The sequence below is a fragment of the Mesocricetus auratus genome, unplaced genomic scaffold (genome assembly GCF_017639785.1).
Source record: "Mesocricetus auratus isolate SY011 unplaced genomic scaffold, BCM_Maur_2.0 Super-Scaffold_100676, whole genome shotgun sequence".
In the NCBI taxonomy this organism is placed as follows: Eukaryota; Metazoa; Chordata; class Mammalia; order Rodentia; family Cricetidae; genus Mesocricetus; species Mesocricetus auratus.
This window is the reverse complement of record NW_024429266.1, coordinates 3937851-3959363: the sequence shown is the minus strand read 5'-3', so window position 1 is coordinate 3959363 and position 21513 is coordinate 3937851. Positions and strand designations below refer to the sequence as shown.

The window sequence follows — 21513 nt, the reverse complement described above, 5'->3', positions numbered from 1 at the left end:
ATTACCTTTGCAGCCTCTGTCAGTAAGGATGAAGGTCAGAGGCAAGTGAAACACACCCAAACAGAGTAACGTTCAACAACGCCTGGAAGAGGAAAGGGAGAAACAGTTAACTCCATAGGACAAGCAGCAACAAAACTCCTCAAAGCCCTTCAGTTTCCAATGGTTTTTATTACAGTCCATGCTGTGTACAACACGCGATGAGAGAAACACAGGCCTGAAACATGCACTCCTGGCGTCCTCCAGAGTACTATCAAGTCTTCATGTACTTAGAAAAATACTCACTAAAACAATCACGGCTCTTCTGAAACATCATTAAAAATGTATCGGCTAGAACAAAGTCTAAGAGAATAAAAAAGAATCTGAACTGTATGTCAAAACTGTACAAGGTTGTACATAAAAGTCTAGCATACGAAAACCTTGTAGAGTAAGCTGAAGGGTTAGAAGGCCTTTACCCGTGTCTGTGAGGACACCCTTTGAAACCGCTGACTCAAGAAAAGGGATATGTATATGTGCTCGTGATTCCAGCACAGAGAAAGCCCCGGGAGTCACACCTCTCAAGTCAGCCGTGAGTCGGCTTGAGACTGCCTTCTGCTCTGCACATCCGCACTGTGCATAGGACAACCCTGCTCCAGTCACCTCTTTCTTTTCTCCATCTTAAATCACAGGCTGAGGAGAGGTAACACACGCTGCGTTCATTTTTGCCATGTTATTTAATTAAACTCACATTAGAATTTCGATGTTTTGTGACTCCCTTCTATTTTTAGAAGTTAGTGTAACTACAGGCAGTAAATCGAATGACAGAGCATTTTAAATGTTTCTGTGATTAGCCTTGCTTTGAAAAATGAATCTAAAAACCAGAAGTGGTTGTGGAAAAGATTAGATGACAGTGTCACACTCAGGGACAGCTTGCCATGGATCAAGGTTGTCCCACTGACATTCTTTTCGTGTAATCTGTCCTTGAACAAGGCAGCTGCAGGCACTTGGCCTGGTGCCCCAACTCTGATCAGTCCGCATACCAGATGGAGCTGTTTCGGGGGGTAAACAGCTGAGCAGGAGTGGAAGCTCTCCCAGGCTCTTCGGGACACTCGTACACACGGCCTTGAGGCTGCGAATGGACAGCCTGTGAGGGCGCATGGAGGGTGTTTCCTTACGCCTTGTCAGAGTACAGCCTTCCAGCACTTGGCCCAGGCCCTTGAACTCATCTGGAACTCTGAGAACAGGATTCTTGAAGAAAGCCTTAAGTTCAGAATTGGAAACTTTCACGGTGTTTTAGTTTCCTGGTCCTGTTCTCTAAAGGACACTAAATTTTTCCAAGAAAACAATACTTTTCATTAGTAATGCTGCCTTTAGGGTGCAGTGAGTTTTTGTGCCCATAGCTTTTGCCTCCCTGCTGGCCCTAGGACTACCTCGTGAAGACTCAAGTGAGTGATCAGTTAGCAGGGCCTCTTAACCCCTCAATCACAGCCAGAGAGGCACAAGCTTTTTAAAAGCTCTGTGGACAAGCTGGTCCTCAGGTATGGCGGCTGCACGGAGATAAATGACGTAAAGCTGTCCTCCAGAGCAATAGCTCTCTTGCACGCCTTCAGACCCAACCTGGTGGCCTGCAAGCCGGAGTTGCCCTGCGCTGGCCACAGGCAGCCTTGCTCCACTTCAGGGTGGGAGGCACAGCACCCTGCTGGATCTTTTCTCTGAAGACAGCCTGCTTCTTGAGTTCAGGGCTCCTCCCAGCACTTCCTAATGCCATGAAGCGGTGCCTGAAAAACGAGCCACTGGCAAACAGTCCATTGCACGTGCCTAAGTGTAAAATGGCAGAACACGTGAACAACGGTGAGCCCCTCAGAACTAAGGCTGACCCAGGGGGCACACAGGTCACCTCCCAGTGTCTGCCTTTTTGAGCAGCTTTCTGCCGGAGGACGTCTCGGTGCTGCTGGGTTTTCATGAGTGTGTGGCCTCTTGTGCTTTTCGCTGAATTTGGAAAACCTTACATGTTAGCAGCAGAACATGGACTAGAGCTCTCAGCATGTTTATTTTCAAAGAAGAGGCCTGCTATGAGCAGGGGCTTTAGGAAAAGTGACTCCAAGATCCTAAAGTGTTGCCCCTTATTGCCAGAATCCCAGTGCCTTTTGCTAAAACATTTGCATATGGCACCTTAAATCTCATCTTTCATGTGCACCAGAAAAAATAAAAAACAAAACAACAACCAAACCATCAAGATCTCTATAAGAAACACTAGGAAAACAATACAAATAGAATATAAAAAACTCATTAAGATTGCATATCTGATGCCAAAATGTTGAGGTATTATCAACTCTTAAAAAAGCCCACCATCTTTGCTTGTTATTGCTGAGAAGACGGTAACACTGACTGAGTTACAGAGAGGGAGCAAACTCCAGAAGTTTACTACAGCTGAGGCATAACATCCAAAGCAAGCGGAACAGTCGGCAAACGGAGAAATAGAAAACTACAGTGTTGTCCTTGAGATCCTGAGTGAGGGAGACAGTCAACCCAGGGGCCTGTCCATCACTTCAGCCCCCCATGCCTGCTGCCCAGCCAGTCTTTCAAAGCTCACCATTTCCACCCACTCAGATTCTGTTTGCAGGTTAAGTCCTTCAAAATCAAAACTCCAAAGGTTCTTCATGAATAGTAGCAGGTCCTCCTGAAGCTGCTGGGTACCGTGCAGAAAAGAGCACCATAGAAGCCTTGCCAGCCTGGCATGGCTAGATCCGGATCTGATAGCCCACTTCGTTCAGAGTGCTGAGGTCAGCCACCTTCTTCTCAGGTAGAGCAGGCCTAAGGATAGAGGCAGAAGGACGGTGGAGACAGACCGACAGACAGGAATGAAGCCTTCCAAGGGCCTGATACTCACCTGTATTCACACCCACTCGACAGCCTCGGCTCCAACTCTTCATCTACTTTAGGAGGTTTTAAGGCCTTCTAAAGGCTTCCGGTGAAGAAATCTTTAAAAATTTCTGGCATCAAATGAGCCTTTTAAACTTGAATTTAATCACATTAACTTTTTAAAAATTAAAGCTGATTTTTTAAAAAAAATCTTGCAAATAAGCATGGCAAAATTAAGCAGGCTTTACTTTTTTGAGACAGGTTTTCACTACATTTCCCAGGGTAGCCCTGAACTTTCCATCCTCCTACCAGTCTTCCATGTCCTAGGGTTATAGATTACAGCACCATGCTCAGAGCTACAACTTTTGAAACCCGTACCTCAAAGGTCCTGACAAAGTCACACACTACTACAGGACTAAGCCAAAATCTTTGGCAACAGAGAGCCCAGGAGTCACAAAGGGACTTTGGTTCTGGTGGACATTCTCAGTTACCCTTGGGAGATGCATCTACTCTAGGCTTGAATGTGTAAAATCAAGGTGTGTCGCCACCATGTTGGCAAACGCCTTTAGTCCCAGCCCTTGGGAGACAGAGGCAGGCAGATCTCTGAGTTTAAGGCCAGCCTGGTCTACAGAATAAGTTCCAGGACAGCCAGAGCTACACAGAGAGACTGCTTCTTTAAAAAAATAAAAATACAAGGTTTATCTCTTGGAATTCTGAAACTACATGCCAAGGCACAAAGTCACTCAGTGGCAAAGCTTCTTTGCTAAGTAAGAAACTCCTAAAGCACTTGGCACTAAAACTCCTGAACACTAGCGTTAAGACACTGGCGACTTTCCAGGATGACACTGTAAGCATTCTGACAGCTTCCACTTTCTGATGAGCCCCCTGTGACCTTGGGTCGACGTGACCAAGACTGTAAGTGGGATTTAGGATGCTGGTGAGTCCTTCAGGGTTTCTCTGTTTCCCTAAGAGCATCAAAGAGGTGACAAAGGTGACAGTCGAACCTTGACCTTAAGTGCTAAAAAGTGAAAATTCAAGTGTAACAAAGCCCTTAAACCTTTGAAATATCTCCTTATAGCAAGTCATTCCCTCTTGACAGGAAATTAGTGCAGCTCACTAAGAGTGAGCAGCAGGCTCATCAGCTAGGCAGCCTTTGTCTTTGCCCGAGAAGGCCTTGACCATCCTAGACCACTCTCCTGTCAGGCAAACCACCACTGAACATACCCCACCTCCCTTTTTACTTTATGTTTGAGACGAAGTTTCCACGAGTTAGCAGGCAGACCTTGAACAACTTGGAATCCTCCTGTCTCAGCCTCTCAAGTAGCTGCTAAGATATTCTGACATCTTGACCTGTGATCTTTCTCTCTGGAACAACTTCACAGTGGTCAAGAAATCCTCCGACTTGCTACATGACCTCACTAAAGAACTTGTCTCTTAGTCGCCTGTGTTGCAAGGGTCCACACCACATTTGTGTCTTTTCTTCTGATTCCTGGGACACTGGCATTGATAAGCACAGTAGAAATGGAAATGCATGTGTGCAGACCTCACTCAACCGACCCACAAGCCCAACCTTCAGGGCAATGACTTCTTTCGGTCCAGTCATGCCCTAGGGACTGGCTGCTTTAAACAGAACCACTGCCTACAGGCCTCGAAGAATGGCCTTCGGAACCCACCATGGAACCCCTCATAGGTTCATAGCTAAAAGGAAGAACGTTGCTCAAGAAAGAGAAAGGGGAGAAAAGAAACATGGCAGGAAAACACAAGAAAGGCAAAGAGGAGTGACAAGGGGAGAGAAACAGGTTTGCTCTGGTCCTTGGGGAAGCCGACCTCAGTGAAGAAGTGCTCTTCCCTTTCTTCCTCTTTTTCCCCCTGTAGGGTGTGTGTGTGTGTGTGTGTGTGTGTGTGTGTGTGTGTGTGTATGTGTGTGTGTATGTGTGTGTGTGTGAGTATGTGTGTGTGTGTGCGTGTGTGTGTGAGTATGTGTGTGTGTGAGTGTGTGTGTGCGTGTGTGTGTGTGAGTATGTGTGTGTGTGCGTGTGTTTGTGTGTGAGTATGTGTGTGTGAGTGTGTGCGTGTGTGTGAGTATGTGTGTGTGTGAGTATGTGTGTGTGTGTGTGTGTGCGTGTGCGTGTGTGTGTGTAGGTATGTGTCCAAGTGTGTGCATTGTGTGTGGAGGTCAGCCGCTGACCTGGTGTGTTCCTCAATTGCTTCTCCTCTATTTTTATTTTTACTTCAGTATTAGGGATCTTAACTCAGGACCTCATTCCTGTGCAACAAACATTCAACCACATCTCCAGCCCTCTTTCTTTCCTAGTGATTGTCTGGAGATATAGTCTAGGCTGGCCTTGAACTTGAGGATGCGAGTGATCTTCCTGGCTCCCGCTTCTCAAGTACTTGGAACAGCTGATGCATCACCACATAAGGGTCCCCTGGCTCCTCTAACCTGCTCTTTTTGAGTTGACCCCACCCACAACTCACTGTGGGCATCCCTCAGAAAAGAGCCTGAGGGGACCGAGTCCCAGAGTTGGGAAGGGGTTGTTGTTAGTTGACAAGGGCTTTGAAACACAGACCTGAGTTTTTACCCCCAGTTCTCTTTAAGAACTCCTGGGGGTGGAGTTGAGAGGGAAAGAAACTTGACTGTTTTATGTAGAAGGTGCTTCCAACATTTGGAGGGGAAGACCAGCAAGATGGCTCAGTAGGTAAAGACACGTGTCACCAAGCCTGATGGCCCACACGGCAGAAGGGAAGAGCCCAGAAGCTGTCCTCTGCCCCTTCGCATGTTCTGACAAATGAGTAATGTAATGAGAAGAAGACCAAAACACTCAGAGAGGAAGAACCCGCTGCAGGGGGCGGGGGTGCTGTCTCCCTTTAGAAACTTGATCTTAATTGAGGCTGGTGAAGTCGCTTGCCCTCCCACTCAGGGGACTCTTGTGTCAACCCAGTGGCACAGACACTCCTACAGGGATTACTCATTCAAGTGCAGAGACAAAGGGGAACAGAGCTGGAAGTGACTCTAGCTGGGAGAGAGGGAGTGACATAAGCCACCAAAACTACCCATGGGCCCCCGCTGACGGGCCTTACGCCCAGTGTGGGTACTTTCCACTTGGAGCATCTGTACTTAGAGGTGACAGCCAGCCCCAGGTAAAGCTGAAATAACAGCATGGCAGGTGGTCCCCAAGAACCCTTCCTGGTGCTGACCAGCTCAGTGAGAGCCCGGCCGGAGTCTGTGAAGTCACTGGGGCATGGTCAAACGTACCCCCTTTAAAGAGCAAGATCAGCTAGCTGGACCAACCTGCTGGTTAGCTATGGGCAGGAGAGAAGATTCCTTGTGGACACAGGTCTGAAAGTCAAGGGTGCTGGTCTAGCGGAGGGAGGGTGGGCTCGGAGCTCCCATGTCTCCTGTGGTCCTCTCTCTGAAGTCTCCCCTGCCCTCTCCTCACCGCTGCACCAGCCCTTCCCCACTCCCGCCCCTCGGACTCAGCGTTTCAGGAGCTGGGGACAGGCTCTCCCTCCTTGCCCACCTCAGTCCACTTTAAACAGAAGCCTCCATGGCTGCCCTTTCGAGGCTCCTCCCCACCTCCAAGTTCAGACAGAGAACCAAGCGGCCAGGGTCTCTGATGCAGAGAGGAGCCGTGCCCTTATGAGACCCATGCCTGTGAAACTGTTCTCAGGCACACAGACTGCAGACTGTGGGGCCCTTGATGACCATGCTGTTCCAAGGCTACCTGGCCTAGGTGTAGATCCCTCCCAACCCTGACCCACTGGAAAGAGTTCATGGAGGGATCCTGGAGACCTGCTCAGCCTGGGGATAGGAAGGCCATGGGGATGGAGCTGGGGGCCTGGGAGCTGGGCATGGCCACCCCACCTTTCCTTGAGAAGTTTACAATATCCTGGCCTGTAGCTGCCTCCCAGGGGCTGAGGTAGGCCTTGGGGGGCAGTGGTAGGACGATGACAGGAAACACCTGGGGACTCAGTCCCTCCTGGTCTTTCTATTCCCAGGCCCCTCTAGTGTGTCAGGAGGGGCAGGGACAGTGGGGCCTTGGCACCCAGTAGCGTCACACTCACAGCCATAGCTGACTAACAGCTGTCTTCCTCGGGGGCACGTGAAGGCGCCAGCGTGGCCACTTGCCTTGGCTGCATGACAAAGTAGTAGAAATTAGGGCCTGGAGCAACAGAAGTCAGGGCAAATCAGTGGACACCCCAAGACTGGGTTAAGTGAGGCCTGAGTGTGAGGCCAGCTAAGTTAGGCTTGCCATCATTCCAGGCATACGCTGGTGACCCACCAGCCCTGGACAAGCCCGGGGTGTACGCCAGTGACTGGACTTGAACACTTGTCTTGGTGCGTGGGTTGCTGATGTAAGCCCTTTGCCTTGGTTTACTAAGCACAGGCAGAAGTATCTGCCAGGGAACAGCTCTGGGACGGCCCCTTCACCCCCCCAACCAGCAGCAACTGAACTGAGTGCTTGTCAGAAATGAAAACTCAGATGTCTGTCCCAAAGCTGCTGGTTCAGAGACTCCAGGGGAGAGTGGTCCCCCAATTCTGGTTTGGAACAAGGTCCCTCTGAAAACCAGTATCCCTTTTATTAGTGAGGTCCTTAGCCTGGGCTCTGCCCAATCTGTGCCCATGGCTTCTTCCCTCACCAGACAGCACGGCTCCCTTGCCCCAGCACAAGGCCAGCAGAGGCACAAGCCATCAGCCTCTACTTGTTCATCCAGACCCTCCCTACCCCTAAGTCCTCACTGTCACATCCCATCGCTCTGACCCTGGCTCCCCCAAAGCCCTGCTTCCTGAACTCATCACTTTATTTTTGAACCTTCACCTCTTCCTTCTGGTTATTCCCACCTTGTATCCAATTCCCACCTTGCCTTCAATTCTGCAAGGTGAAACCCGGAGGGAGCACTATATTCCACAAACTACGTCAAAGAATGCGTGCTAACTCCCCTGTCCTCGTCACAGGTAAGGAAAGGGGCCCAAACCACACGTTGGCTCACTGTGCTAAATCTCAGCCCAGGGCTCGATCTGTGGGCTCCCCTCCCCTCCCCCCCCTCCACTACTCTCCCTTTCGTGGGCCCAGCCCCATCACACTGCACCCCGTAACTTCCTCAGGGTCTGCTCCTCCCCGAACGTCACTACCCACGCTGTTTCTGAGTTGACACTTCTGCCACTGGGCCGTGACACTTCTGCCACTTGGTTCCCCTGGAGCTCCCAGCAGTGGGGTTGAATTGAGCCATGGGGGTATGAGAGAGGGGGTGACGAGAGGACCCCCTCTTCCTGGAGACCACCCTTCCTGACTGGGGCCCACTACCTGCCCCACCCCTTTTCTTTCTCCTCACTCCTGGGCCCATTGTGATGCACCAGGTGGACGGGAGAAGAGCCAGAGGGTCCCCAGGGTAGGACAGGGAGGGAGGGTGACAAGGGCAGCAGCACGCTCCTGAGCCAGACTGTCCCCCGAGCCACCCCTTCCTCATGCCCGGTGCCCTTCTTCTTCCTCTGCCCCCCCCCAGAGCTACCCACTCCTCCCTCTCTTTGCCCACCTACGAGCCACTGTTTGAGCTGTCACTTCTGTGCTGATGCCTCCAATTTTGGTTTTGTTTTTCGAGGCGGGGTTTCTCTGTGTAGCCCTGGCTATCCAGGAACTATCTCTGTAGACCAGGCTGGCCTCAAACTTCCCCCTCTGCCTCTGTCTCCCAAGTGCTGGGGTTAAAGGCGCGTGCATGCCACCACTGCCTGGCTAGATGCCTCCAATTTTAAATCTGTCCTCAAACCCTATTAATAGTATTTTCTAGAACATTCGCCCTAGAAGCCTGAGAAGCACCTCAGAGCCCACAGTCACTTGCCTGTGTCCTCTACACCAAACGGTCACCGTCAGACCGACCTCTGACCTCATCCCGAATGCCCCTGGCGTTTACTCTATTAGTTTCTTAGTCAGAAACGTCCCACACCACTGTCTACACTGAGTTCCTGTGGGTTCAGGTGCAACAATGGTATCAGAAACATTGACCCAGAAATGCTGGCCTGCCAATGGTGGCCCTTCTGTGCAGAGACACATTGTCCCAGCAGGAGGCGCTTTTCCCATGTGCTGGTCCCAGCTCCAAAGGGAAGAGCACTCCCTGTGGCCAGCTCAACCCCTGCTGCTCATGGGAGCTTCAAAGGGATGAATGACTGCTTCCTTCAAGGGCAGACAGGACAATAGACCAGATGACAGGCTTTCCCTCCTGCTGCTGGGCCCATGTCACTGACCCCTCGGGAAGGGTTTCTCTGCTCAGTGCTGAGAGTGCCGTGCAGCGGGAATGAATGCTGGAGTCAGAGAGAAAAAGCTTGGGCTCCGTGAGGGTGTGTCAAGGTCACAGGGGTCATGGTGAGGGTGTGTCAGGGTCACAGGGGTCGTGGTGGGGGTGTGTCAAAGTCACGGGTGTCATGGTGGGTGTGTCAAGGTCACGGGTGTCATGGTGAGGGTGTGTCAAGGTCACAGGGGCCATGGTGGGGTGTCAAGGTCACAGGGGTCATGGTGGGGTGTGTCAAGGTCACAAGGGTCATGGTGGGGGCATGTCAAGGTCACAGGGGTCATGGTGGGGTGTGTCGAGGTCACAAGGGTCATGGTGGGGGTGTGTCAGGGTCACAGGTATCATGGTGAGGGTGTGTCAAGGTGACATGGTGAGGGTGTGTCAAGGTCACAGGTGACGTGGTGAGGGTGTGTCAAGGTCACAGGTGTCATGGTGAGGGCTGTCAAGGTCTCAGGTAGCATTGAGGGCACACTAGGTCATCAGGAGGCCACAGGTCTGGCTCTGGAAGAATGGACCCTCTGCTGGAGCACCGGTGACATCAGCCTCTCTTGCTGCAGAAGCACTAGACTCTCGTCCCAGGCCTAGACGCCTGTCACTTCAGCAAGTCTCTGCTAGCTGCCCATGCTAACCCTGGGCTGCAGTGGGCATGCAGCGAAGAACAAGAACCTTCTCTGGGACTGAAGACACTCCGTCCTGTCCGGTCACTCTCAAGCAGAGCTACCCCATCTCCCTGCCACTTCCTTAGAGTCCAGGGAGTCGTGTGGCTCCCTTACTGACCAGCTGCAGGACTTAGGACCAAGGCAATACGCTCCTTTCATGTTCTGCTTTCTTCACCCAGAAGTGAACCGTGCAGAACACTCCCTGCATAGCCTATGGGATGAACCTGCCAATCAGAACATGCTTTTGTGAAAGCAGTTTACCAGGAACAAGCCACACCCACATGGGACCTAACTGGAAACCTTCTTAGCCTCTTACAAATGCAAACCATGGCTCCCCTCAGGACCAGGGTCTGCTTGGCTACGTGGCTATCATGTGGCTGAGCAGGCACTCAACTAAGACTCCTAACCCAGAACCCAGTTTGTAAGAGGCAGCGGTGACAGCCCACTGCCATTATTTTAGCAGACAGTAAGTTTTCAGTGTGATACGGCCCGAGGACTCTCTAGCAAGCAGGACATCACTGGTTACTCTGGGGACACTCAGTACTCAACTGGCATGACTCGTGTGAGTCATTCTGACCTAAGGAAGAGCTACGACATCGCCAGCCTAGGGTAGTTAGCCGAGGAGGAGGAGGAGGAGGAGGAAGAAGAGCATGGGGCTCACAGTGACCACATCCTACTGGGCACAGAGGAATGCAGGTCTATGAAATTGACAGCCTCAAACTCAACACCCAAGAGAGTCACAAGAAGCACCCTGGTGACAGGGCTCCTAAGTAGCTAAGCCGATGCCAGACCCAAGCTCCCTGGTTCTGTTTTCCAGTGTTCTTCCCCTCAGGCCTTCCTGGCTCTCCCTCCATCTATAAGTTCAACTCATCTTCAGCTGACCGCAGCCCTGGGGGTGGTGTGCACCATGCCGTGCGTGCATGACCTCTGAATAGGAGCAGTCCTCTCAGAGGGGACTCAGCTTACCCACATGGGCCAGGACACCCCTGCAAATGTGGGTTAGGGAAGAGAAAACAGCACTCACGATTTGTCTCGCCTGCCGAGCCTCCTTGAGGGACTTCCTTGCCTCCTTCGGGGAGACAGAGATTTTCCCCGGCTTCTCACTTGGGTTGGAGAGTGGGCACTTGCAGGTTTCAAGATCTGAGAGAAACAGAAGGAGTTAGCCTCGCTGAATCCTAAGGACTGCCACCTCTCAACTCCCCACAGCCCAGCACCCCAACCCTCGCCTATCCAGGATACACGTTCCTCACATTCCACACTGGAGAAAGATAAGGGTACCCCTTCCTGGAGGGTGAGATGGGACATCACGTCACTCCCTTCTCTGTGGAAGGAGGGAACCAAGCCCAGCCCCCCAGCCTCCTGGATCTGCGTGCTTAGAAGTTTCTCTCCCTGGATGGCAACATCTTCCCTGCAGCACCTAGAAACCAACTTCCACTGCCCTCCTTCCCACACTGAGGCATAGAACGGGCTTCAGTTCACCAATACCACCACTCCAGCTCTGAAGACTGAAGATAAGCAAGCCCGAGTCACGACAGCCACTTTCTCTTAGTGACTACAGGCCCTGGAGGGACAGGGACAAGCGGGCATGCTGTCACTACGGGGTGAGCTGGCAGTAAAGAATGGATACTGAGTACCATGTACCCACGCTCAGCACAGGCACCAAGGACAGGCCATGCCACATGCAAAAAAGACCACCTGTCCAATCAAACGAGGGTGCAGAGGGTTTGCTTATACATAGTGGCCACTAAGCAAGGAAAGCTTCCTGCCATTTGGAAAAAGCAAGAGAGAATGTGGTTGTTAGGTCTTGATTCTCGGTTTGATGGGATTTAAGAACCCCCCCCCCGGGGGAGTGGCTCTTTGTGTCTGGGGAGGTTTCTAGGCTGGAGAATTGAGGCGGCAGGCGCACACTGATGTGGACAGCACCATTCCACGGGCTGAAGCCAAGCTGAATGAAGAGGAGAAAGGGAGCCGAGCCCCACGGGCACACCCTCGCCTCTGTTGCTCCCCGTGACGGAGGGTGTCCTTGAACTGTGGACTAAAACCAATTCTCCTTCCCTGTCCATGTTTTGGAGTCAGATCATGTGTCCTATGTGTAAAATAACGGATACAGATGGGAAGGAAGCCCCGGCACACCCTGCACCCGTCCCAGCACTCACCTTCATCCGCATGTCCCTGGCGTACTTCTCCAGCTCCTTCCTTATGTCGGGCCTCAGCATCTTTGAGACATTGAGGACCAGCTGCTTCCACTCGATGGGCTGGAAGCTGTGAGGCTCATGGGGGACGTACAGCCCAATCTTGACCTTCTTGACTGTGTGCAGGTATTTCTTGTAGGAGTCTTCAAAGTCGAAGACAAGGTCACTCAGAGTCCGAAACGTCAGTGGCTTGTCCATCAGCTCGGCCCTTCGGCTCATGCCCAGCGAGCCGTAGAAACCGTTGCAATAGATCCCCAGCACGACGTGGTGAAAGTAGTTTCCTGAGAAACAGGTTTTAAAGCTGATGGGGAACCGCTCGATGGAAGGCTGCCCGTTGGTTAAGTATCTTAAGACGGCGACGTCAAGGAAGACACAGAAGCAAGTCAGAGAACGTGGCTTCCCAGAATACGATACCACTCCTGGGGCCAGTGAGTCCATCCCCGTCTCCAGCGTCTCAGTATCTAATCTTTCCAGCAGAATCCTCTGCAAGGGATTTTCTGGGCATCTTCAAGTATTGACTCTGTGGTGCATACCCAAACCAAATATGGGATGGAGGGGAAAACTGCCATCTTCACTAGTTAAATGCAAAACAAAATAACCAGGCCTCCTTTCCTTGCCTGGCTTGCTATAGGCACTTGGAGCAATTGAAGGTGTTTTTGTTTACTTATTTGTAGGTGCTTTTATTTGCAGGTGTGTGTGCGTGCGTGTGTACATGTGAATACAGGTATCTTAACCACGAGGGCACAAGTTAAGGCCAGAGCTCCACCCTGGGATGTCTTTCCTCAGTTTTGGAGATAGAATTTTCTCACTAAACCTAAAGCTCACCATTTCAATAGACTGGCTGGCCAGCAAATCCCAAGATTCTTCTGTCTAGGATTTACAGTGCTGGGCTACAGACATGCACCACCACACTGAGTTCTCATGTGGACTCGGGATCTGAACTCGGGTCTCCGTGCTTATGCAGCAATTTCCCCAGCCAACTGTGTTTTCGAACACAATCAGATCCTGCAGTGGTTACACACACCTTTAGTCCCAGCACTTGGGAGGCAGAAGCAGGCGGATCTCTGAGTTCAAGGCCAGCCTTGTCTACAGAGTTCCAGAACAGCCAGGGTTGCAAAGAGAAACCCTGTCTCAAAAGACCAACCAACCAAACACACACGATCAGAATGTGTTCTCACTGCTGTGTTGAGCAGGCTCTGAGGGCCCCCGTGGTGGTTCAGGCAAGAAAGGAAACCAGGGATCCCAGAGACAATGTAAGGCCAAGGCTGGTGACTGGAGGGTGAGGGACAGAGAGGAGACAGGAGTCACATTTTTGAGTCACTCACTCTCATCACATCTGGCACACCTGTGCCTGCAGCCTGGACTAGCATGTAGAAAACGTTTACCCTCAGTCCCCAGCTCACAAGGCACACACTGGCCTGACCTGATTTAGTAACAGCCTATTACCATGACTTTAGGTGTGTGTGTGTGTATGTGTGATGTGGTGTGGTGTATGCACATAAGGGTAGAGGTCAGAGGTCCCCCTTAGTGTTTCTCTGCTGTGCTTACCTTTTTTGTTTGTTTGGTTTGTTTTTTTGAGACAGGGTTTGTGTAGCTTTGGAGCCTGTCCTGGCACTACTAGGCTGGCCTCGAACTCACAGAGATCTACCTGCCTCTGCCTCCCGAGTGCTGGAATTAAAGGCGTGCGCCACCAATTCCAGGCTGTGCTTACTTTTTGAGACAGTATCTCTTGTCCTGGAACTCAATCATTAAGGTAAGCTGTTTGTCCAGTGAGACCCAGGGATCCTCCTGCCTCCACCTCTCCAGAGCTGGGATTACAAGTACAAGCCTCAGTACCTGGTGTGGGTTTGTTTTTCACATTGGTCCCAGGTGAGCAAGCTCAGGTCCTTGTGCTTGCAAGGTGAGCACGTTACCAACAGAGCTGCCTCCCCAGCCACTACAACGTTGGTCTTGACCCATAATGGAAAAGGAGCAGCTTGAATTAACACCCTACTCCAGGCCCTGGATGGCTGAGCGAGACGCAGCCACATCCAAGCCCCTCTAGAAATTCCACACCATTCCTGGTGAGATCTCTCGGCGCTTTACCCAAGTTTTCTAGAAACTTTTGGTCATTCCTGATAGGATGTGCAGGGGACCTGACTGCTTCTAAGGTAAATGTTGACACGGCACTGTGTGACGGTGAGTGCGGGGGGTGTAGGCACAGCTCTCCTTCTGCACAGACAGTTGAGACGACTCAATCGTAAAGGTACATGCCACTGAGCCAGATGACCTGAGTTTCATTCCCAGAATGCAGTATGATAAAAATCCTGACTCCTACAAGTTGTCCTCCAAATAAATCTTTCTTAAAAGAATCTGCTTTAATCTCGTGTTTCCTGACAACTTGATTTCCTGGGTGGCTTGAACGACATATCTCAGCCCAAACTGGGCAAACCTCAGTGTTCCACCTCAGATTCCCTCATCTCAGTGCTTAGGACTGCCTAGATCCCTGAACAAAGTCCTAATGTGGCTTGGCCCCTGATCACTGGCATTCTGTGTCATCTCAGTGTCCTTGTCTGACCATCAGGAGGCCTGGACATTTCTGAAGGAGACGTCCTGAAGTCACAATAAATGCACACAGGCACCAGATGCGGTGGTACATTACACACCTTTAAGAGTTTGAGGCCAGCCAGGGCTGCTTAGTGAAACCCTGTCCTGAAAAACCATAGTCCTGAACACATGTGCGCCCCCATCAGGAGCTGAGCGCTTAGATGCCGTGGGGGTGTGATGGAGAAAGTCCTCAGAGGCTCACTATTTGAATGGCTGGTCCCCTGTTGGTAGAGCTGTTTGTCTAGGAAGGATTAGCAGGCGTGGCCCTGTCAGAAGAGGTATCACTGGGGGTGGGCTTTGAGAAGTCAACAGCCCACACCATTCCCAGTTAGCTCTCTCCCTGCCTCAAGGCTTTTGTCTCAAAATGTGAGCTCTCAACTACTATTCCAGTGACTTTCTGTGGCCACGTTCCCACTCACCCTCTGTAGGCCCAAATGCTCTTTTCTTCCATCAATTGCCTTGTCACAGTGTCTCCACAGCAACAGAGAAGTGACTAGGGCAGAAGCCCTTCAGGTGACTTTTACGGAGCACAGCGTGTCAGGGAGCCGGGTATAGGGCAGGGGCTGCAGTGAGTGGGAAAGCCTTGCCTTGCAAGCTTGAGGCCCAGGTTCAAGCAGTACCACCAAAAAGACAAAATGATACGGAGCGCAGCGGCACAGGCCTGTAGTTCTGGCGAGAGGAAAGCCTCGGCCAGCCTGGAATGCACAGTATGGCTCTGCCTCAAAACAGGTGCTCTCTGAAACACGCTACTAAACAAACCAACCAGCACAGCCTGCTTGTGGCAGTAGTAGCTTTTAGCTTCGCCCCTAATGCCGAGAATGTCTCTCCCTGTGCACCTGTGGCCTTGACCAGCCTAGCAGCCCAACCCTCCCAGCAAGGCTCCTCACAGTAGCTGTGCCTCAAAGGAATCTGCCATAACTCAGGGGAGAATTTGGAGCCTAAGATGCCTGTGTCTGGCATGCACGGGAAAAGTGAGGACACGCATTGGTTAGCAGGGAACAAAGTGACTGTCCAGGGACGGATCCTGAATGCCAGGCTGAAGACTTAATCACAGGCTGGGGAGACAGCTTCGCCTGAACAGCACTGGCCTTGTTCAATGCACAGAACCCAGGCTTGCAATCCCAGGCTGGGAGAAGTAGAAACAGAGATCTGTGGGGCTCACTGGTCGGCCAGCTTAGCTTACTTGGTGAGTTCTGGGTCACTGGGAGATCCTGCCTCAATAGGTAGATAGATAGACAGATAGACAGACAGACAGAGTAGATAGACCACTGGGAGATTCTGCCTAGACAGGTAGATATATAGATACATAGATAGATACATAGATAGATACATAAACACATAGATACATAGATAAACACATAGATACATAAAGTGGATGGGCCACTGGGAGATCCTGCCTCAATAAATAAATAATTAATTAATAAAGCGGATGGTGCCTGAGCAACCACACCCAAACTGTCCCCTGCCTTCACGCGCACATTCACCCATACACACGCTAGATAGAAAAGAAGGACAAGTAACCAGGAGTCGGCCAAACCTACCAGCTTCCCAATTGTCAAGGAACCCTTGTTTCCCAGGACAGTGGGGGAACTCTGGGAGACACTGACCATGACCCGAATCACTCTTCCACCCCAAGGACACCGCAATGCTGACACAGAGCAAAGACAGGACTGCGGTAACTCTGGATGGAGGTCTGTGCCAAGAGTCCGGTTTCCCCGGAACAGCATGACAGGCAGTCTCCCACTCTCTCCCACCCCCCCACCCCCCCACCCCCCACCCCCCACCCCGCCTGCCTTGCTCTCCTCTGCATTCTCACAAAGGTAAGAACAAAGCAAAAGCAAGAGTACTGGCCCAGCGGGGTCCTAGATCTCTACAGTCCCCAGTGCTTCTGGGTAGCCCGGGGGGACAATGACGTCAGATACACGGCAATGTGCAAAGGACAGGGCGGCCTATCTACCCCAGCACACTCAGCAGGTGGGCAAGCAGCTGAGCAGCTTGCCAGGGTCTGGCCGGTGTCCTCTGCTGGCCTCCAGCAGCAGCTCCCCAGCCCATGGTTCCCAGCAAAAGGCTCTGCTTACAACTGTGGCTAAGTCCTGCCAGCCCAGAGCAGGGCCCCAAGATAGCTGTTGGCCCCCGCCCGCCCTCCTTGCTGGTCTCTCTAACATGCGTTGCCCCTTTATATGGGGAGCAGGGAGCAGACCTGGGAGACACATCAGAAAGACTCAGTTCTCGCTTCCCAAATGCTAACTACGGCACAGACGGACAGTCACACTGCCGCAAGTGGCAGAGAAGCACAGAAGCTCACTGTCCTGTGGAAACCTGCAGTGGCGGACTTTAATACCCAGCCATATATACACACACAAAGCATACACAGAACAAAGCATAAGACCCTCTGAAAATCTGGGGTCAGAGGTCTAGCTGGGGTAAAGTGCTGGGCTAGCCTGTACTAGACACTGAGTTCGGGCTCCACACCTCAAAGAGCAAGAGCAAAACGAAAAGGTCCAAGAGGGGTTGAAGAGACGATTCGGTTGTTAAGTGCTTGCTGTGCAGCCCAGCAGCGGTGGCCACACACCTTTAATCCCGGCACTCGGGAGGCAGAGGCAGGCGGGTCTCTGTGAGTTCGAGGCCAGCCTGGACTACACAGAGAAACCCTGTGGGGGGGGGGAGTACAAACAAATAGACTAGACCATCCTCTTGTCCACCTAATTCTGAAGCACACCTTCCACCGACCCCTGTCCCCTTTCCTGGTTTTCAACCTACTCTGAGCTTCCTTAAGTCTCTGCCTTGCTTAGTTTTTATTGTCCACCGGCCCAATTAGAGTCGCCTGGAACGAGGGAGCCTCAACTCAGGAGCCACTGCCATTAGACTGGCCTGCGGCCATCTCTGTGACTTCTTTGATGACCGATGTGGGGGCCCAGTCCACTACGGGTTGTACCATCCCGAGGCAGGTGGACCTGGGCTGGGTAAGAAAGCAGACTGAGGCTCACCCAGGAGAAGAGCCACTGAGTAGCATTCCTCCACGGTTCCCGCCCTGACTTCCCCCGGAGACGGGCTCTGATCCAGAAGCATTAGTAGAAATAAACCCTTTTTTCCCCAAGCTGCTTTGGTCATGGCTCTGCCACTGGTACTGTGTGTCTGTCCAGATAAGAAGGATTTTGAGCTTCATCCTTGGTCATTTTTCCCTCCTCCTAATGTCTCCCCAACATCCACATGGCCCAATTTGTGTTTGCAGCACTGACCCACCCCCAAAAGCACAACCCTCCAAAAGTCCCATCCGGAACAGCCCAGATTCCATGCTTCAAGCCCAGCCAGTCCACACCTGAACCCGGTGGGTGCCTTGCTCGTAAGGCCTTCCCTTGGGCCGAGGCCTCGTCGTGCAAGACAGAAATGGAGGGATCCACAGTGCTGTAGCCCAAACGCCTGCAGCCCCTTCCCTCAACCTTCCAAGTGCAGGTCTGCGCCGTCGTATGTCATTCTTGACGCTTCAAAGCTCATCTTCTCCGTCTGTGGTCTAATGGGTAGCCTGTATTAGTTGACTCCCTGTCAGCTCCTATGTCTGGCTGGTTTCCAAGTCCTGTACACTCTATCTCCTGGAAGCTCTGGAAACTACCTAGCCCAAGCCAGTCCCACTGCCAAGGACGTGGTCTAAGCATCACCATGGCCTCCTGTAGGCGTTCACAATGAGCTGTGCAGAACCAGCCCGGCTGCTTCCGCAGTTCTGTCTTTCCGGAAGCTACTCTAAATGAAATAACCGGGGCATGAGACCTTGTCACTCTTTAGCTTCAGATTATTTTGAAAGCCACCTTGTACCATACTCAAGAAGCCAACAGCTCTCATCTGGGGCCAACTCTCAACCCAACACCTTGTTCTGCTCCCTTGGCCATCGTCCCCCAGCCTACGACCCCAACGACCCCAGCGTTTCTCTGCTCTTCTATCTGGCTGGGTGCAGCTGCCACCACCATCAGTCACTCATCCTAGCTTTCCTGGACCAAATTCCTGCCAAGGCAAAGAGCCAAGAATGTGGTGGAGACGATAAGGCATGAGAGACCAAACCCCGCATCCACCGGGTTCCATCATGACACACTGCGGGCGCTTGCTCCTCTGCAACCTGCTCTCCCGTTTCCCGTGGTGATGGGTTTGGATATTCGCCCTGTTGGCCTTGCCTCAACTCCGTTTAAGTCTTTCTTACAACAGTTGTCAGGTTAGTGCATCAAAGAGCCACACATGCACTCTCTGAAGTCCTTCTGAACCCCAGCTCTTCTTGTGACTGCTCAACTGATAGTCGTCGGCGTGACAGCTGGCCCTGACTGCTCCCCAGGTAACGTGGCCCGAGGAGCCAAGCTCTGATCTTGTTCAACTCCAGCCAGGTCAAATAGAGAGAAGTACCAAGGGGCCCTGACACTCTTCTCCAAGGACACCAAAGACACAACTAGCTCCAGAACGGGGTCAAAAAGTGACCACACATAAGCAAAAAGGATACATGCCCAAAATGACTGCCTCAAGGCATTTGATAGGCAAGGATTCTCGGGTCATCTCTTTCGCTGTTTCCATTAACCTGTGGGACAGAGAACGACAGAAGATCTCAGGACTTGTGCAATTATTCAGTCAGCTTGACTGTCCCTCAGTTCATCAGTCTGTCTGTCTCCACACTAGACACCATGCAGGAATCTAGAGAGAAGGGGAAGAACTCGATTCCCAGAGAAGACCCCAAGCACATGCGCACTTGACAGAACTAAGATCCTCAAGTCCACACCGCTCCCCTCCCATTATCTCGGGGTGGGGGGTGTTAGCACCTCCCAGCATCCTCCCAGCCTAGAGGCGGGGACTACATGGACAAGTAAAGCAGGCCTCTGTCATCCTGAATATCTGTCTGGTCTGTTTTGCTTTCTGAGTCAGGGTCTCACTATGTAGCCCTGGCTGGCCCAGACCTTGCTCCGTAGACCAGGCTGTCCTCAAACTCAGAGATCCACCTGCCTCCCAAATGCTGGCATGAAAGACGGGTCACCTGGTCTGAGAGCCAGTCGATCGATGAGTTTAGCTGCCAAGAGCAACTAGTCCTCAGCCCCACCCACAGTGTGGCCCTGGGACACCTCCGTCCCCGCCCTCTGCAAGCTAGAATCCTGGGGCCCCAGGAGGCAGGGACAAGGTCAGGAGAGGATGCTGGTGGCCCACCTGTAGGAGAGAAGCTACCTGGCCCACAGATCATGCAGCACTTACCCGCTCAGAGGTCTCATTTTCCTGATTTCAAAGAACTGGGTCCCGGTATGATTGTATCTGTGTGAAATACGTAAAGGCAAAGAGACAGACACTCCAAAGTCCTGGTCACCCAGCAGAAGGCCACATTCCCATTTCTTAGTGGGATAAGGAAGTCGTTGCTCTTCTGGCCAGTGGCCAGGGGAAGCCAACAGCCTATGACTCCTCACTGTGCAATCCCGGAAATCTAATTTCTTTTTTTTTCCTTAAATATTTATTTTATGTATACGAGTGCTCTATCTGCATATATGACTTTATACCAGAAGAGAACATAAGATCCCACGATAGATGGTTGTGAGCCACCATGTGGTTGCTGGGAATTGAACTCAGGACCTCTGGAAGAAAAGCCAGTGCTCTTGACCCCTGAACCATCTCTCCAGCCCAGATATCTAATTTCTAATTGAGCCTGGATGCACTTTTGATAATATTTCATTTCAGTCTGCCCTGGGTCCCAGTTACCTGACCACATGTCTAAGTCACATGCTAGACTAGAAGCTCTTGAGAATTGGGATCGCACTTTCATCACCTTTGGATCACTCATAAAGCCTAGAAGAAGCTCAACACACACAGGTTAGCAAATGTTACTAAACAAATGGGAGTAAGTGAACAAATTGATGAGTGGGCAGCTCAGTAGATAAACAGGTGAGAGGATAGAAAGGAAAGGTCAGACGGACAGCTCAGAAGGACAGACAGATGGCAAAATGGATAGAAAAAATGGGCGGACAAACTGACAGATGGAAGAAGGGTAAATGGATGAACAGGTAGGTGGGTGGGAGGAGGGATGGGAGGATGGATGGATGGATGGAAGGATGGATGGGAGATGAATGGATGGATGATGGGTGGAGGATGATGGGTGGAGGATGATGGGTGGAGGATGATGGGTGGAGAATGGGTGGAGAATGGGTGGAGAATGGGTGGAGGATGATGGGTGGAGGATGATGGGTGGAGAATGGGTGGATGATGGGTGGAGGATGATGGGTGGAGGATGATGGGTGGAGGAGGATGGGTGGAGGAGGATGGGTGGAGGATGGGTGGATGATAGGTGGAGGGTGGGTGGAGAATGGGTGGAGAATGGGTGGAGGATGATGGGTGGAGGATGGTGGAGGATGATGGGTGGAGGAGGATGGGTGGAGGATGGGTGGATGATAGGTGGAGGGTGGGTGGATGGATACACAGACAAAAGGATGTATATGTGTGTGGGCTGAAGGGAAGATGGAGAGTGGGTGTGTAGCAGGAAGACTTTTCAGTAGCACAAAGGACTGAATAAGGAAACGTCACCTATTCATGCCTGGATCAACACTTGACGTCACTAATCTAAACAGATGGCTCCACTATCCATACCCTGATTCTGACTTACTTCCGGGTTCTCCAGAGCTAGCAACCCTGGACCACCAAAGACTCCCCAAGTCATGCTTCCTGAGACAGAACTTTGAATTTTGTTTTGAGCTTAAAGAAAACTTGATTTGTATGTTTTACTCTTTTTCTCCAAGCAGAAATCCTGTTTGTAAAACAGTGTGTGCTGATGAAGACTGATTTCCTAGAGCTGCTGCTGTGTCCAGGCGGCTGCACAGGACTCACTCCCCACGCATCCCAGTGATGCACGCAGCTTGGAGGGAGGGCGCACACTCGCACTGCCCTGAGAGGAACGACATCCCCTCCAGACAAAGGGCACAGAAGGAGAGCCTGCAGCTCAAGAGGAG

The 21513-nt window shown here is 51.7% G+C and overlaps 1 protein-coding gene across 8 annotated transcripts in view; it reads right to left on the bottom strand.

The window, feature by feature from the left end:
• Positions 1-21513, bottom strand: part of Vash2 (vasohibin 2) — a 42653-nt gene that overhangs the window by 8082 nt on the left and 13058 nt on the right. For 6 of the 8 annotated variants that reach the window (XR_002385591.2, XR_005873769.1, XR_005873766.1 and 3 more), the window contains exons 4-10: positions 19778-19834; positions 19041-19115; positions 11939-12320; positions 10807-10922; positions 6904-6972; positions 2570-2790; positions 6-82 (exon numbers count right to left, since the gene is read on the bottom strand). Coding sequence is in view for 1 of the 8 variants with exons in the window: in XM_021234596.2 (XP_021090255.1) it covers positions 2718-2790; positions 6904-6972; positions 10807-10922; positions 11939-12320; positions 19041-19115; positions 19778-19834 (772 nt within the window). In the remaining 7 variants the exon portion in view is untranslated. Of the gene's footprint in view, positions 1-5; positions 83-148; positions 2791-6903; positions 6973-10806; positions 10923-11938; positions 12321-19040; positions 19116-19777; positions 19835-21513 lie in introns of those variants that run through there. The other 2 variants (XR_005873770.1, XM_021234596.2) reach the window with 2 other exon arrangements.